The 16,864-nt window shown below is 40.9% G+C and overlaps 1 protein-coding gene across 5 annotated transcripts in view; it reads left to right on the top strand.

The window, feature by feature from the left end:
• LOC124070731 (glutamate receptor 3-like) overlaps nucleotides 1–16,864 on the top strand; it is a 63,276-nt gene that overhangs the window by 31,188 nt on the left and 15,224 nt on the right. For all 5 annotated transcript variants that reach the window (XR_006845235.1, XM_046410907.1, XM_046410906.1 and 2 more), the window contains exons 5-12: nucleotides 4,968–5,021; nucleotides 5,307–5,468; nucleotides 5,868–6,035; nucleotides 7,098–7,202; nucleotides 9,631–9,738; nucleotides 11,670–11,876; nucleotides 13,203–13,576; nucleotides 15,697–15,895. Coding sequence is in view for 4 of the 5 variants with exons in the window: in XM_046410907.1 (XP_046266863.1) it covers nucleotides 4,968–5,021; nucleotides 5,307–5,468; nucleotides 5,868–6,035; nucleotides 7,098–7,202; nucleotides 9,631–9,738; nucleotides 11,670–11,876; nucleotides 13,203–13,576; nucleotides 15,697–15,895 (1,377 nt within the window). In the remaining variant the exon portion in view is untranslated. The remainder of the gene's footprint in view (nucleotides 1–4,967; nucleotides 5,022–5,306; nucleotides 5,469–5,867; nucleotides 6,036–7,097; nucleotides 7,203–9,630; nucleotides 9,739–11,669; nucleotides 11,877–13,202; nucleotides 13,577–15,696; nucleotides 15,896–16,864) is intronic.

Here is a 16,864-nt window from a genome sequence, read left to right as displayed (position 1 = left end):
ATTTAAGATGGACTACGCGTCTCCACTTCCACCGACTGTACAAGTGAAACAAAAATATCCCGATACGAACGCTGTCATCTTTCCCTGGTGACTGCTTTGGTGCCAGAGTCTGTGCAGCAGCGATCGAGCCATACTGAGGTCCCGCACATACACCCACCTGACTCGGTGCTGAGCAGCAATAATACCAAATAACTAATTAAAACCAAAGTATTCAGAACTGCCTTAAACAAGGAGGTCCTTGTATTGCTTGAATTTCATGTTCTGCCAGCATTAACATGAGGATGCACATCATGAGTGCAGGGGGGTGACGTGATGCACAAGAATTAGTAAGTGTGGTAATGTGCCGTAAAGGTTACCAGTGCTTCAATGAAAGATTTCAAAGCACCCAAAAAAAGGTTTGGTAGTGTTTGAAGAGGTAGGAAAGAAGTTCAAACTAAGGAATGTAATAGTTCTGACAGCTCTGATCAGCTGACCTCAGGCTATACTTAATGGATAATAACAGTTGAAAATGCTCATATCATGGAGCGTTTTATCAACATTATCCTTTCTTTTCTAATCCTTTCTAAGTTTATCATTGGGTGCCTGTATGGAGCCTCAACTTGAACTACAAGTAAAGATATAAAAGAATGGCATGAGAGGTGCATATGTGAAAAATCTATGCAAATAAACCACAACAACAAGACAGCTATCTGTGCTTACACCTCAATTTCCTTTTTCTTTACTTCAAAATTCTAAAGAAGAAAGCATTGCTCCTGAAAAAGAAAAGCAGCGACTGTAAAAGCGGTACAGTCTTCTTTGTAGCCCGGGCATCCAAAGGAGACCCTAGAGAAGTCTGAGCTAAAAAGCAATCCAAAATGAAAAACATCAAACACACGCAAGCGGAAGAATTGGCAGATGCACAACTGCAAAAGGGATAGTAAGGACATTACAACTTCACACACATTTTTTATTTTGTTTAAATTGGCATTCAATTAGAGGACTGTATGAAGCTCAGAAGTGCTGACGGCTACGGCAGGCGGAAGAAATGGCAAACCCAGGAACAAGACTGGCAAAAAATGATCATTTATGTCCTTACATTGTACAGAATGAATTCAATAACAGATGAGAATAATGTTTTTTCATGGAACAACAATTTAAATATTAGTAGCAAGAACTAAAAACCAGAAAGGAGCAAGGACAGTGTTTTCAGGGTTTTATTAAAATGTGTCTAAAATATTGTACATACAGTACGGTGTAAAATGTATGGCGAGACAAAAAGACAGAAAGTTTTATCATGAAGCGCAACTCCTTTCCATTCAAAGATCCAGCTTTGTGGTAAGGACTGCTGAACAATAGGACATTTGGAGCAGCGTTTGACTGATGCACAGCCATGTCCTTCCTCTACTAAATTTTCATTTCTTTAATGCACTTCTTTGACAGTCAAATCCCTCCTCACATTTGGCCCTGTTTCGAGTAGTGTTACAATAATTAGTTGACTGGTGAAAAGGGACAGTTATCAACCCTAGGATGCCTGTTCCACTTCTGAGTAAGGCAGATGACAAGTCACTGTAACAAAGAGAAGCTTCCATCAGTGGGAAGAGAGTCAAATCCTCTTGAAGGCACTTGGGCAGACATCCAGATCAGCACAGGTCTGTGGCTCCAGTCTGCCTAATTAGATTCGATTCCCGCAGGAATATTTAGGCTGATCGTCCTGCAGCTCACCTCCGGCTCCAGCCTGCTTCGGACAGCATAGCACAGACCTGCTCGTCCAGACAAACGGGCAGGAGGAACCCCGAATATGGACAACTAAAGATAACTGAGACTGGGGACAACTGCTCCCTCTCTCTGATCCTTTCTGTGTTCTGGAGTTACAGCACAGGGAGACGGCCCTGTATGCTTAAACCTTAACAAAGAGGCAAATACTAAGTTTAGATGATTCATTGGTCTGTTAGCTGTGATTCATTTGATTATGCTGACATGAGTCGAAGACTTGGCAACATTGTTGGATTAGGGTCTAAATTTAGGAATAATTACACATTTTGGATGCGGTTTGACTTTGGACTTTGATTATACTGACATGTCTTGTCTGTTCTATATATGGAGCTAGTCAGTTAGCTTAGCTTAGCATAAAGACCTTTAAAGGTGGAGTTTTCTTGTAAGTTATGATTTCGTTCAGTATTTCTCCCCGAAACACATTGTGCACTGTTCATCTTTCTCATAAACATCTATATTTGCTAGCTTGCATCTTAGCTGGCTCATTGCTGCTTGGTTTTCTCAGTCATGAGGACATGTCATGTTTTGGAGCATGCTGATTGCCCATTATAACTCACTAATTAACTTTTATTAGATGTTTATGTGATTCAGCCTTCATGCTTGGGCTCCACACGGCTTTGGACTTCTGCCACATGAGAACATTAAGTGTAGAAAACATTTGACAGGACAAGGGAGCAACACTATCATTTCCATTCAATGAGGATAAAAAATGTAGGAGCCAATCAGTGCTGCAGGTTCCTCCTCACTTACAAGCCGCAGGTCTTCTCTTTCCTCCAAGCTGTTTGAAGAAGCTGTATTGTGAGAAATGGATTTTGTCAGTGAGGAAGATGCGAGTCTTATTACAATAAAAGTGCCTCAGTGTCAGTAGTGCCTGACCTCTTCCAGGTTCCTGGTGGTTTCACATACTCACAAAAAGGCGATTATCCCAAAGGACCATGAAACTGGAGCATCAGGAGCCTAAAAATATTTGTTATGCCCAGATGCTGCTTTTCACACCAGCATACCAACAGTGGGATAGAGACAATCCCATGGCAAATCAAATGCAATTATCCTTTAGGAGCACATGTGTACTGCAGTTTTTACAACCTTTCCAGGGGACATCTCTCAAATGGCAGACAAAAAAAATCTCCCCCGACATATAGCCTGTTTATATTTAATCAGAGGTAATGAGAATTTTCTAAATTACTTTATTTTTGAAATGATTAATGATTTTAAATGCATAGATCAAATAATTAAAAAATGGACAATAAGTTTGCGATCATACGGTTTATTAAAGTTCACTTATTATATTTATTTTGCTCCCTGGAGTGTAAATGCACACAAAATTGAACCACCCAGAATCTTTTTTTCTGAATTATCAGCCAGATTTTCCAACTTTAGAATAGTTGTCAGTCTCTGTGCTCGCTGCCAACTAGATGACAACCTCCAATGCAGCTGCCAGGGGATTTTCCTTTTTATTCATGCAAGTCAAAACATTTTCAGCTTCTCCTGAAAAGAAATACTTGACAAAAAAGCCAAGTAGTAAATCTATCTTTTAAATATGCCTGAAAGAAAATAAAGCCAACAGTGGATGGATGACTGTGACCATTGTAGATGCTCATAGTTATGAATAATTTCTTAAATGTCAAATATTTTCAAATATTTGAATCAAGGCTGGAAGGCTTGTAGCATTTAACTCTAAGCTGTAGTGGTCAGCCAAATAACAGAGAGAGAAGCCGTATTATGTGTTTCTGTGTGCCTTGTAGCTATAGCAAGAAATAAATGTTTACAGCTTATAATTTTCTAACAGCCAAACGAGTTTTCAGTCAGAAACAGCAGTTGAGGTGTCAGGTTTAGATGCTCGTAGAGAAGTGTGAAGTCTTGGGCTTTCTGCCTGACTGTGTTGGTGACAAACAGGAGTTGTAGCCAGTCACTCCAGGCACTACAGCTTCATTAACTGCGTGCTATGTTCTTCCACTTGGGTCGCTGCGGCTCCCTCTCACATGGATGAATGGCAAATGAAAAGCTTTTCAAGACAATTTGGAAGACAATAAGCAGAAAAGCTTCCAGGAATTTTTGCTTATGAGGTAAAACGAAAGAAAGATGTGGGGCTGGTGGAGGTGGAATATGTCGAACACAAAGAAATCATTTTGCATTTCCAAGAAAGGTAATTAGATTCATTGTTGAAATTTCTCAGAGTTTATGCCGGTCGGAGGGCCAGCCTTGGAGCATCAAGGACGTCCATTCTCTAGAAACAATTACCAGACATTATGGCAGGTGTAAGCAGAAGGTTTTAAAGTGTGCAGGTGTGTATGAAAACACAGGTGTGAGTCTGTGCATGTGAGCATGCACATCCGAGCCACTGAGGAAGAAAGTGGACAATTATTATATCAGTTTGCTTCAGACCACAAAGAAAAATATGGAAATAGAACAATAATAATAATGATATTCCCCTGTTTCAGCACAAAAATTCTAATCTGTATTCAAGTACTCTATAAAATGTCTCCAACATGATATCACTATCACCCTGGACATTTAACATTTAGATGATTTCAGTGCCTGAGTATGCTTATCAAAACTGTGTAGGAGTGCAGAAAGTGAAAAGAAAGGGAAAAAAAAAACAACTATCCACCCCCACAGTGTCTTTTTGAAGCTTCGTTCTCTGCGATGGAGGATCAGAAACGAGGGAGATATGGAGAGAGAAAGTGAATGCGTGTGGAACAGCAAGAGAGGTTTGGCTGGTGGAGAAGCTTAAAGAAATCAGCGAGCGCAGCTCTCTGTGTGTCTGCTCGCTCAGACAGGTGCTGTACAACGTTTTGTGTTTAATTAAGTCTAGTGTGCGACTGAGACAGGCGGAGCAGGAAGAGGCAGGCTGTGGAGCACAGGCAGCTGCAGAGGACAAGAGAGAGGGAGAGAGGGAGGGAGAGGGAGGTTTGCCGGAGCCTTGACCTTATTTTACATGTTGAAGTTAATGGAAAGGAACAAGTGCTGTCATCACAGCTTCTCCCCTGTCTGTGTGTCTTATACAAACACACACACACACGCACGTGTACAAATGTGCTCACGCGCTCCCTCTTGCCCTTGCAAATGTCACTCTAAAATGTCTCCTCTTTCTTTCTGCCAACCACTCTGTGCTATGAAAGTGAAGGTCTTTGTCATTCCTGAATCTCAGCCCTCTAAATGTTCTCAGCGTTATGAGATGTGACTCACTTTGTGTCTCCTCCTGCGACTTGTAGGTGGTGACCTCGGGAAAAAACAGCAGAGGATACCACTATATCCTCGCCAACCTGGTGAGAGCTCACAACATGAAACAATCAAACACAACTCAAAAAAAAACAAAACAACAAAAAAACAGCAGTACTACTGCCATGTGATGCAATGCAGTGCAAAGAGATGCAATACTCTACAGTCATTTTCAATATGTAGTGATGATACACTCACAGCTGAGTGTAGTAATTACACAGAACTAAGAAATAAGCTAAAGATGGACAACCCAAAGCAGTTCTTAAATGTTTTTCCTGTGCTGCTAATGATCTCTGGTTCCACTACCAGCCACTTGTGCTCTTTGCTCTCAGGGTTTTTCCAACATGAGCCTGGACAGGGTCTTTTCTGGTGGAGCCAACATCACAGGCTTCCAGATCATCAACCCAGACAGCCCCATCGTCCAGCAGTTCCTCCAGCGCTGGGAGCGCCTGGATGAAAGAGAATTCCCAGAAGCCAAAAACACTCCGCTGAAGGTCAGTGAGACATGGCTGCCGATGCTCCACTTACATTTTATTTAACATCTTCAAAGATTCTTTTTCTCTCTCTCCTGTTCCTCCAAGTTTTCAGATACTAACTCTGCCGACACCAGAGAAAGTACGTCAGTCTGAATCCTCTCAGTGAGATGTTGCTTAAATAACCTGTCACCTGCTTGTCCTTGAACAGAGGCTGCCTTCATACTTGCACAATTTTTATGTCAATCATAACTAGAGTGCGTTGATTTTCTTGCCTTTTACATCAGCAGCACTACACTTTGTATATAATAAGTACTGCTGCAGAGATGCTAACCCTGCTGGGATAGCAGTGCAGTGTTGCGTTGGGTCTGCATGATGTCAGTGGTGTGTCAGTGGGGTTTCTTGTGGCCTTTTTTTCAGTACACATCAGCACTGACCCATGATTCCATCCTTGTGATTGCGGAGGCCTTCCGGTACCTTCGGCGCCAGCGTGTGGACGTGTCTCGCAGGGGGAGCGCGGGTGACTGCCTCGCCAACCCTGCTGTGCCCTGGAGCCAAGGCATTGACATAGAGAGAGCCCTGAAAATGGTAGGACTGAGGACATTCCCTGTCTCCGTAAACAGCTCTGCTTTTTATTTTATTCACTCTGTAATTCAGTGTCTGCTTTATCACACCACATATATTCTTGGCATCTAACTGCAAGCACAAAGTTTGTCTTTTCCTTTTCTTTCTTCTTTGAGATCTCTTCTTGGAGGATCACTCAACGCTAAGCCACAACTCAACAAACCATAGTGGACCTGACAAAGTCATTTAGGAACATTATTGGATAACAGTGAACCATAAATCATTCCTTATAGCATGGTAGAACTGTTACAAATTGAGCAAATGAACAGTTTACTGAAAAAAAGAATAACTTTTGTAATTTCTCACCAAATGATCTCTTTTTCTCAGCAAACAGTGCAAGTAATGTCTCCTTTGCTTTAGAAATTTGTCCCTTCCATCATTTCTGCAAAATTACACAGATTCATCCCCCTCCACAATGATCTGATTGGTACATAATAAGTTTTGGAATTTACCGACGTGATGTTATTGGAAGTTGAAGCAATATTACACAAGAACGATCTAACAGCATCATAAACTGTATTTGTTAAAGAAAGTTGATTTGATCAAAAAAATAAGACTAACTCATTTAATTTGATGATCACTTTTTATAGATGTGTTAGGGAACTTCTGCAAATGCAGTGGTGTAGTTTAAGTTTTAGAACTTTTTCATTAAAGTTCATAATTATTCCAGAAATGTTACTTCTGTCACAGCTGCAACAAATAGCTTAATGCGAGGTCATAGTTTACATTTTCAATCCCCTCTGATTTTCACAAATCGCACCATCTAAGTGGTGCAGTAATATTTTTAGTTCATGAGCAGGGTGTGCTGATTTGATCACGCTGTAAACGTGTAATTGACCAGATAGCTTGATCGGAGCTACTTGTTTTATAAATGTATTTAACAATCCCACTGCGGAAACCAAAAGGCCCTGGAGAAAACTTTGAATGCCTTACATCTGAATTTGTTTTTAAATGGAGCTTGCTCACACGCTCTACACGAGGAACAGGTGTTACCATTTTCCTCTCACTTTTCTTGGTGCCTGGCAGGTCCAAGTACAAGGTATGACGGGAAACATCCAGTTTGACACATTTGGTCGACGAGCTAATTACACAATTGATGTGTACGAGATGAAGTCTGGAGGTCCCAGGAGGGTAAGTGAGCGCACAGTCTCAGAAACATTCATTCATTCATAATTTAATTAATGTGTAATGAAATACTGGATTAGCTGAATAGCTGGATTAGCGTATGATATTGATATTAGCAGTGCATGTTTTGAATTGACTAACATAAATATAGACTAGTTTCAAGCAGCTCTGTGATATGGATCATACTTTCTCTTGGCATGTTGGCAGTACACGAGTAGCAGGCTTGATTCTAATTTGGACAGAAGCTGCCGGTAGCCCCGTCTTGCAAAGCGAGCCCAAATCATGTGAGCTCACATCCCCTCTGAGAATTTAATCTGGCAATCATCTACTGATCAGTCAGTTGAGCCCTACAGATGGAAGATAAACCAATCTGCAAACTTTTGGGGAGTGGTAGTTCAGAAGATGACAGCTTGAAACTCATCAAACTATCAAACATTATGAACAACTATTTTAATTACATGTTGTAGCTACAAAATGAGGCATTACCTTGCCACTGCAGGGCCTACTAAATAGCTGATAGATACTCAGAGACAGATTACAGTCAATCATACAGAAGAATTATTTCCAAAAGAGCTACCATGTATTTCCAACTTTCACATTTGATTCAATAAACACTGATAGTCCAGTGAGCTGTTTGTCCCATCATGTGTCTGAATGGTTCACGTCGATGCCTGAATGAAGCCATAATCACTTGAAATTACATCGAGCCAGTGCACATGGAACCCAGGCAGACAGTGTAATTTGTGGGCTCGCTTTGCAACATTATAAGTAGTTGATATTTTGTGTATATGTATTGTTTATTTAAGTGTGACATTTTAAAGTTCAGTTCAGTTTTCAGCAATTTCCTCAGGGAAATCCTCTGACGGCCTTTAAACCACCATCACAGTTAACACTTGATTAAATTTCAGCACAATGGAGCTGCTAGGTGGGTTATCAGCTCTTGTAAGGCAGTTTAACAGCTTCAATCCCAGTTAACTTTATGCTACAGCGTAGAGATCTGTTCAATGAATTAGATGTCTCTTGTCCTGTTTTTAGGAAAAAGAGAGGAAATTTATATATAAACATATTATTTTACACCATATTTAACTAAACGTCAGCCTTATGGACACCAAAGAGCTTAAGCACTAAGAGTCACAGCACTTGTTAGCCTTCAGCTGCAGTCTGTACATTTGGTCCTGAAGAATCGGCATGTTTGTTTCTTGTGCTTTGGCTCCTCAAATGAACCAGCTAATGAACATCAGCAGGGTTAGAAGAGCACTCGCTCCACAAAACAATGTATCTAGTTAGCACTTGTCAGTGTCTGTTAGATGCTCAGTGATTATGTCATTTTCTTCAATACCACTGAGATAACACTCTCCATCCCCTTATTAGCTTGTAAGCTACAGTTGCCAGAACAAGTCTGGTCATAAACACAAACATCAGCCTGCTCCTGCTTGGAGGCTTGGAGTGTAAAAAGTCATTTATGATATATATCAAAAGTTTTTCCCCTCTATGAATGACAAAAAACTATAAACAAATAAATCTGAAAATCACTCAAACATCAAAAAAGAATAACTTTTGTAATTTCAGCTGGACAGTATTGATTTTTCTTCCCAGATACTGAGGGCTCTGACTGTACCCTCATGACCCCTGAAAAACAATGCTGTCTGACAACACACATATATACACACACACACACACACACAGAGAGAGAGAGACAGAGAGACAGAGAGAGAGAGACGATGCTGTGGTATAACTAGCTCCATGACCCTGAACTCTGGAAAGGTCCCCACAAAAGCTGGCACCAAAAGGAAGTGGCCCCATACTGTCCAAAATAGTTCAGCTCACAAGGCAACATACATCATAGCGGCCCGCACACCCAAACTCAGTGTGAGACAATCTGCTGTGACAACAGAGTGAGTACTGTGCATCATAGCTACCCGAAATGGGAGACGTTCACTTTGTCTTGGTTGAATACATCAGCGTGAACAGAAACAAACATAATGCAGCTACTGGAATCATCTCAGGCTCAGCAGACTCAGGCCAGTGTTTGTTTGTGTCAGATTATACTGTGTGCTCTATGTGTAGTATTAATAGAAAAGTAGAACAACCTACTGCACTGACTAGATATGGCACATTTAGACTCTGAAGTCTGTCTTGCTGGTATTAATTTTATCAGTCTTCGAGTGCTGTATTGGTGCGTTTTTTTTTTTCTTATGTAAGAGAACATTTGCTGAGCCAGGAATAGCTTACGCCTACTCTGCTGAAGTGTAGCCCAGGTGAACAGAGAGGCACCACTACAAGGTTTTTATAAAATCATACATCAAGCATAACCAACACTGTCTCCTGTTGCACAGTTAGAGCCGATCAACTCACTTGTACTTGGAGGCTCTACTGTAAAAATGTCTCTCTCTCTGCTTCCTGTAATAACTGCGAACCTTTGTGTCATTTTCAGATCGGCTACTGGAATGAGTACGAAAAATTTGTATATATTATGGATCAGCAGGTCACCAACGAGTCCTCTTCTGTGGAAAACCGAACAATTGTGGTCACTACTATTATGGTACACTCTTAAGCAGGTTTTAAGTGTTTCACCTTAAGATTTCTGCCACTCAAGGTCAAGGTGTCCATTGTTGCAATCTGTCCTGGGAGGGTAGAATTATTTTATTTTCAGTTGCTTTCCATCCACTCACTACATGTTGAAACAGTCGATTCACAAAGAGTGTTTCAACTGTATCCGTGTGGGTGCCAAAGCATTTTGGTTTTTTTATATTACAGTGGGCTGTTGTAGTAGTGACGTCACAATAACGGCTTTGGTAACGATAACTATAGAGATAAACTCCATCGTATTCACATTGAGTGCATACGTAAGTAAAGATGTTTCCCTCTCATTAAGTAAAGTGTCAGTGACACTGGAGTAAATCAGCTTTGTCTCACTGGAGACATGAAATGATCTGCACACAAGGAGGACATAAGCCACCGAAGGCTGTGGCCTTTGGCTGTTTATTCCTTTGCTCAAATTGACTTCAACTTACCTCAAACCTTGGCACTGAACTGAATTGAAGTACCTCTAACAACACCAGTGCTTCCAGTGTGTCAGGCTCAGGGTTAGACGCAGTGCTAGTTAGGCTAGTTAAGAGAGAGCAATCGCAGGTTAGTCATCATCAGCCATTTTTAAATGTAAGATAAGGTGCGCCTTATCTTACATTTAAAACCATGGCCTCTCGCTCCTTCTGACCTTGCCTATTATGTTTTCATCTTAGGCAAATTCAGAATGTATTAGTCACACATTCTCATTTCAGTGTCTAGAAACTCTTTAACCTCATGACCAAGCAGGAAATATGTCAGCATTTAGAGTGAGCAAGGAAAAACAGAAGAGTCACTGCATTATTTTCTCACTGCCAGGCATGCCTTTGGTTTGTATAAAGACAATTAATGTTTTAGACACATCATGTCATGTCATTAAAGTCATGTTGCTTTTATTACATTCCATAACTTTAAAAATGTCATATTTAATATAATTTTTAATGAAAGGTCATCCTGTCATTACAAGGATGTGACTCTTTCATTTTGCCTTTTATAACATTGTACATGACTGCAGAAGTGAAGAGAGAGTAATGAGGGCGTAGCTCAAACAACAAAGGAGTCAAACTGTTGGATGCTGTGAAAGCAGATGACTTCTGGTGTAAGTCAAGTAACCTCTGAAAAACATGTTTATGCCTGTTGACAAAGTAAATCACAATTGTTGAATATCCCCAAGGTGACATTAGTTCATCTAACGGAGGTTTAATGGCAAACATGTTTTACTTTTTGGAGGAATGACATGATATTTTCTTGAAATCCAAGGACCAGAAGTGAAGTGGAACGGTCAAACAATAATAAGCAACAATAATCAAGACAACGAGCAGATTATTTTATTGTCATGACAGTAACAGATGAAAAGAAAATGACATTTTAGTATTTGGTCATGCAACTGCTCTTCTGACAAGCTTAACATTTGTTAACAAATTAAACTCCATGTGTTTAATGTCTTTTATCTCTCCGCTGTCGCTGATGTTTACTTTATGAACTGGAAAAGTGCTCCATTCAGCTTGTCTTCCTCCTTGTGCCACGCTGATGCAAAGCACACGCAACCCCTGCCTATCACCCATTTCTGCAGATTTAGATACATCCTGCTTTGCTTCCTTCATGTGTTAGATGTGTTAACACCCCCCCCCCCCCACACTGGCCCAGTCGGCCTCTACTCCTGCCGCGACCCCCTTTTTTAGTCTGTCGAGACGAGTCCCACAGTAACATGTCTGAAACTCATGCTGTGTAGATCCTTTTAGCCTCTGCTCTGTTTGTCTTTCTATGTCCCCCCACGTCTGCCCGTTTGTCACCCCAGCATGTGTGCACGCTACAGTACTAACTCAGGCCTCGTGTGGCCAATGAGGTCAGACCACTGTGGATATACTCTGTTTTGACAATGAACTCAAAATTATGTCTAATTAACAGGAAGCTCCGTATGTGATGTACAAGAAAAACTATATGCAGATGGATGGGAATGACAGATATGAAGGCTACTGTGTCGATTTAGCTTCTGAAATTGCAAAACATGTGGGCATAAAATATAAGCTGTCAATAGTCCCGGATGGGAAGTATGGAGCCAGAGATCCAGAAACCAAGACGTGGAACGGGATGGTGGGAGAACTGGTTTATGGGGTAAGTATCAGTCCGTCTGCATAGCTCAACTTCTGTGTTGAAACTGTCAGATTTGCTTAGATTATCATGAAAGCACAGTAAATGTCTTGAAGTATCCTCTACCTTCGAACAGAAGAGCGAGACCAGTCTATGAAATATCAAGTTTCATCCATTTCACTCAGTCGCTCCTCCTAAGAAAAATGACTTATCATATAATCACTGTACTGCCATCATTTTACATTTGATAATTCAAAGACAAAATAATGATTAGTGATGTTTTAAAAAAAAAGTTCAATTAAATCAAAAAAAAAAAAAGAAAAAAAAGTTGTATGCCTGGTCAAAGTGAGCCGTCGTCAACCATAAAACCATAACATCACCTTGACTGGTTTTATCATGCATCCCATGGCTCGCTCATACTTGAACTGGCTTTAACAAGATGATTTGCATCTTTTATGAGACCTCAGCCGTGGAATGAATAATGTTTAAGCTCTCACACAGCAGACTGAAATGTTATACAGTCTGCATGCAAACAGTGTTTCAGTGCAGGTTTCTCAATTTAACACCTGTAGTTTCTGCTGTTATGATTTTTTTATAGCCTGCTCCGTTCTCCTGCAGCCCTTGCAGTATTAATAGCCTAACACAGAAAGAGATGACCCTCCTGTAATAACTGAAATGGCCATGAAAGGCCTCTGCTACATTTCTGCATCAACACACGTTCTATATTGTCGTTAATTAGCAATTCAGATGTAAATGAATTCATATAAGAATGAATACAGGACACCTGCTTTTGGCTGAGTCCTCCTCCAAACATTATCTATGACATAAAGCCTTTGTGTTAAATATTTCCATATCTTTAAGTTCAGTAACAATACTGCTCTCCCCTCAAATCGTTTGTCACTCCAGTGAGATCTGATGGAGGTGAATTTAACAAGGCTGATTCACATTTCATGGACTGCTTACATAAACTCCTCCACCTCTGTCTTCCAACCCTCTGTTTGATTCATGGAGGAGATTTGGATCGAGACAAAGGCATTAGCCAACGCAAATGCTGAATGACTCATTTTCAAACGGCAGATTCCCTCTCACAGGCTTTATTACAGGTCTGCTATTCAGTGTATTCTGAGCTGCTGCATTTCACTGTGTCCGATCTGTTTACTCCACTTTAAAGCTGAGTGCCTGACCATGTATAAGTGATTATAAGACAGTGTGACTTACATGTATTCATGGTGTGACTTTGGGTTTATCAGTTTTTTTCCTTTACTAAATCAATATTTAACACTGAGATTGGTTATTTATGGTTTGTTCTGTGAGACTAACTCCCACTTGTGCCTGTTTCCATTTTCACAGAGAGCTGACATAGCCGTGGCTCCTCTAACTATAACGTTGGTACGGGAGGAAGTGATAGACTTCTCTAAGCCCTTTATGAGCTTGGGCATCTCCATTATGATTAAGAAGCCTCAAAAGTCCAAGCCTGGGGTGTTTTCCTTCCTGGACCCACTGGCCTATGAGATTTGGATGTGTATAGTTTTTGCCTATATCGGCGTGAGTGTGGTGCTCTTCCTAGTGAGCCGCTTCAGCCCTTATGAGTGGCATCTGGACGAGAACGATGAGGTCAAAGACCCTCAGAGCCCCCCAGACCCTCCAAACGACTTTGGGATTTTTAATAGTCTCTGGTTCTCCCTGGGTGCCTTCATGCAGCAAGGATGCGATATCTCACCAAGGTTGGTTGTTGTGTTCATTCTCCGTCACCTCTCAGTTGTCCTCGTCATCTCTCTGCATTTTATAGTCCCATGTGCATACATCTCCATCCTGCCATGGTGCATATAGGTTATTTTGAGCTTTGCTGTTGCTGCTGTCCACTTAACCTCATACTTCACTTCGCCGCACTTTCTTCCCATTTCTTTCTCTGAAACCTCCCTCCACTGTGCATCCATTTGTTTTGAAGCTGCATGCTGGCAGTGATGCTTTGCATCCACAAAATAACTTATATCCACCATGCTGAGGGCTGTAAAATGCACAGGGGTCATTACAATTCATTCAAAGTAGCTGCTTGACTTCCTCACGACTCTTGGAGGGCTACCGTGTTTTTGCTGCATGTTCCATTTTACGGTCATCATCTTGGTGCATATAATGTATTTTGTAGGGAAAAACCATCATCAGCACCATACCTGCTTCATGTAGTTTCCCAATACAGTGGCCATCCAGCCATCCCCTATTCATCCATCTCTTCACATGTCCCCGACCTCTTCTTCAAGGATTCTTCTGTCATCCTTTCTTCTCAGACTTCAGAAGATTGTAGAGATGATTATAGACTATACATTGAATTGAGTGATTAATGGCGCCGGACATTAGCATTCTTCATTGTTTAACTTTAATTCATTTTTTTTCGCACAGAGAACAGCTCTTTGGTTACAAGTGTCCATGTAGAAGAAACATCTGATAGATAGGGGTGAAATCTACACAAGTAAAAATGTGTAACTAACAATGCACATATTTAGTAACAATACTAAAAAAAATAAACAATACTAAAAAATGACCATGGACAAGAAGAATTAGGGGTGAAGACGAATGAATATTTTTTCATGGCTACGGCCTTGCCTCTGGTTCACCCATGTAGACCAACTCATATCAAGTATGTCCATTGTCCATAATGCTACATCGTTCATGATAATTATTCCAATTTTAAACCATTTACAGATAAGAATTTTATAAAAAATCTGTCCAGGATAACAACCTGATGGAATCACAACATAAGTGTAGGTTTTGAATGCAACTCTGAAGGACAAATAAATGTTTACAACTTGAAAGTGCCAAAATGATAGCATAAATACATAAATAAGCCATGAAAACAATATAACAGGACAAATCCAGAGCAGTGCATCTGCAATGCAGTGAAACGGTGCAAATGGATTCTCGTTTGAAATGAGAAATGGGAGTTCATCTCAGGGCAGCACATTCAGAGGAATATGTGTGTGATTGTGGAAGCTGGGAATGACACCAGAGAGAACAGTCAAATTTAAATATATGAACCCAGAGCTGCACTGCTAGGCATGGATTTTAAGTTGGAGCCTTCACACTGATGTGAAAACTGTGAGGAATTGGTTGAAGACCAGTGAGCAGGATGGGAGCCTCTGTGACGGAACGCTTTGGCTCATCACACCCTGACTTCAATAGCAGACATGGTGCTTTTACTGTAGACTTGTTCTGTCCTCTCTGGACTAAATTTGTAGTGGAGAGCAAAACATTTTTACAGCAGATGAAGAAGGTCAAATGTTCTAGCGAATACCTGCGCCAAACACTGGGAATAGCTTTAAACCAAACAGCAAAATGCTCACAGTTGCTTGGTAATGTCAAATTGAAGACCAGGTCTTGTTTTGTTTCACCAAAGAAAAAAAATATACACAAAATAGTACTACTCAGGCTCAACTTTGAGTCAGTGTTGTCCCTGGAATTAGTCCAAGTAATCCTGGACAGATTCTGGTGCTCATCACAGGCCTGGCATTGCTCTACAGACTGCTTGGCTTAGGCTGCTGTTGGGAGCCTGTCTTAACTCCAAACTTCAATGTGGGCACAGCTATATTGAGTTAATGAGGCTTGTTATTACTTTCAAAGAATTAATCAGCTGTAAAGAGAGCTACATTGAATTAATGATACTTCATGTAAATAAAAATGATGTAAATGTTTGCATGTTTGCGTGTTTGCATGGAGCACCAGGCACATGCAGATAATACTGCAGTTCTCGTCACTTAATGGGTCGATGATGGTGAAAATGATCCTTCGTCCCCATCCTATGCAGATTTGAGCATGCTGCTCTTATGCCTGCTCTGTTCCTCCCTCTCAGGTCTCTGTCGGGGCGTATCGTTGGAGGAGTGTGGTGGTTCTTCACCCTCATCATCATCTCCTCCTACACAGCTAACTTGGCTGCCTTCCTCACCGTGGAGAGGATGGTTTCTCCGATCGAGAGTGCTGAGGACCTGGCCAAGCAGACAGAGATAGCCTATGGGACATTAGACTCAGGCTCCACTAAGGAGTTCTTTAGGGTGAGTGTCTCAGCTGGCCGTCGTCCCTGCTGTCACTGCGCTGTAAAACGAGAGCAGCTCTAGCAGTAGTTAATGTTGGCCAAAAGCACAGAGCTGGAGAAGTCTCTAGAGCTTCATTGTGGGTTTTGATTTATTACCTGCCAGGTAATAAATGGAATGAATAATCAGTAAAAGAATGTCCAGAATTTTTCCCTGATACAGCAATTACAAATACTACAGCTCCATGTGAGTAATTCAGAACATCATAAAACAGTACACAGTGTGTTATGAAAAGGAATTAAGCATTACTAAATGAGAAAACACATTGGAGAATAATGCAGGCTTTCATTTTGTTAAGTGATTTAAAAGATGCTGCTCTGGGATGGATGATCAAGATGAGGTCATATTTTTTATGTGTCACAGCAGAAAAACTGATGAGGGAACGCCTGTTATCATCCTGGTTGCAAATCCATTCTGTCTACCAAATTAACTTTGGTTCTCTCCATCAAAATCAGTAGAGAATCAAGTGAGAAGATTAGCAGGCAGGTTCCATCCACGTATTCGAAACCTTAGAAAAGAAAACTTTCAGGAAAAACTACAAGATGCCATTATAATTCCAATTTGTGGGCTTCTGTCACAAAACTGCAATCTCAAAGACGACGTTCTATTCCTCGGAAATGGAAATGTCATTCACATCCAATGTCCGGCTCTGAGCTGTGTCTATTTTTAGTCCTAGTCTGTCTCTTGGTGTGATTGCTCCGAGTGAATCTGAGACGTTTGATAAATACAAACCCTGGACTCTGTTACATTTGGGAGTGAACAGGGAGACACAGTGTGTTGGTTTCAGACTCCACAGGGAGTTATAAAATCACATCATACAATCTCTTCCGAGATTTGCAGACAGCTTGTGTAAATATGTTGAAATACTGTAAGGCTAGAGCGGCATGCTTCTGTCTGCTGGGTTTGGTTATCTGCTCCATTTTAAACTCA

This window comes from Scatophagus argus, chromosome 14, assembly GCF_020382885.2.
Source record: "Scatophagus argus isolate fScaArg1 chromosome 14, fScaArg1.pri, whole genome shotgun sequence".
Classification (NCBI taxonomy): domain Eukaryota; kingdom Metazoa; phylum Chordata; class Actinopteri; family Scatophagidae; genus Scatophagus; species Scatophagus argus.
The sequence above is the reverse complement of the archived record's forward strand: the minus strand, read 5'-3'. Positions and strand labels throughout refer to the sequence as shown.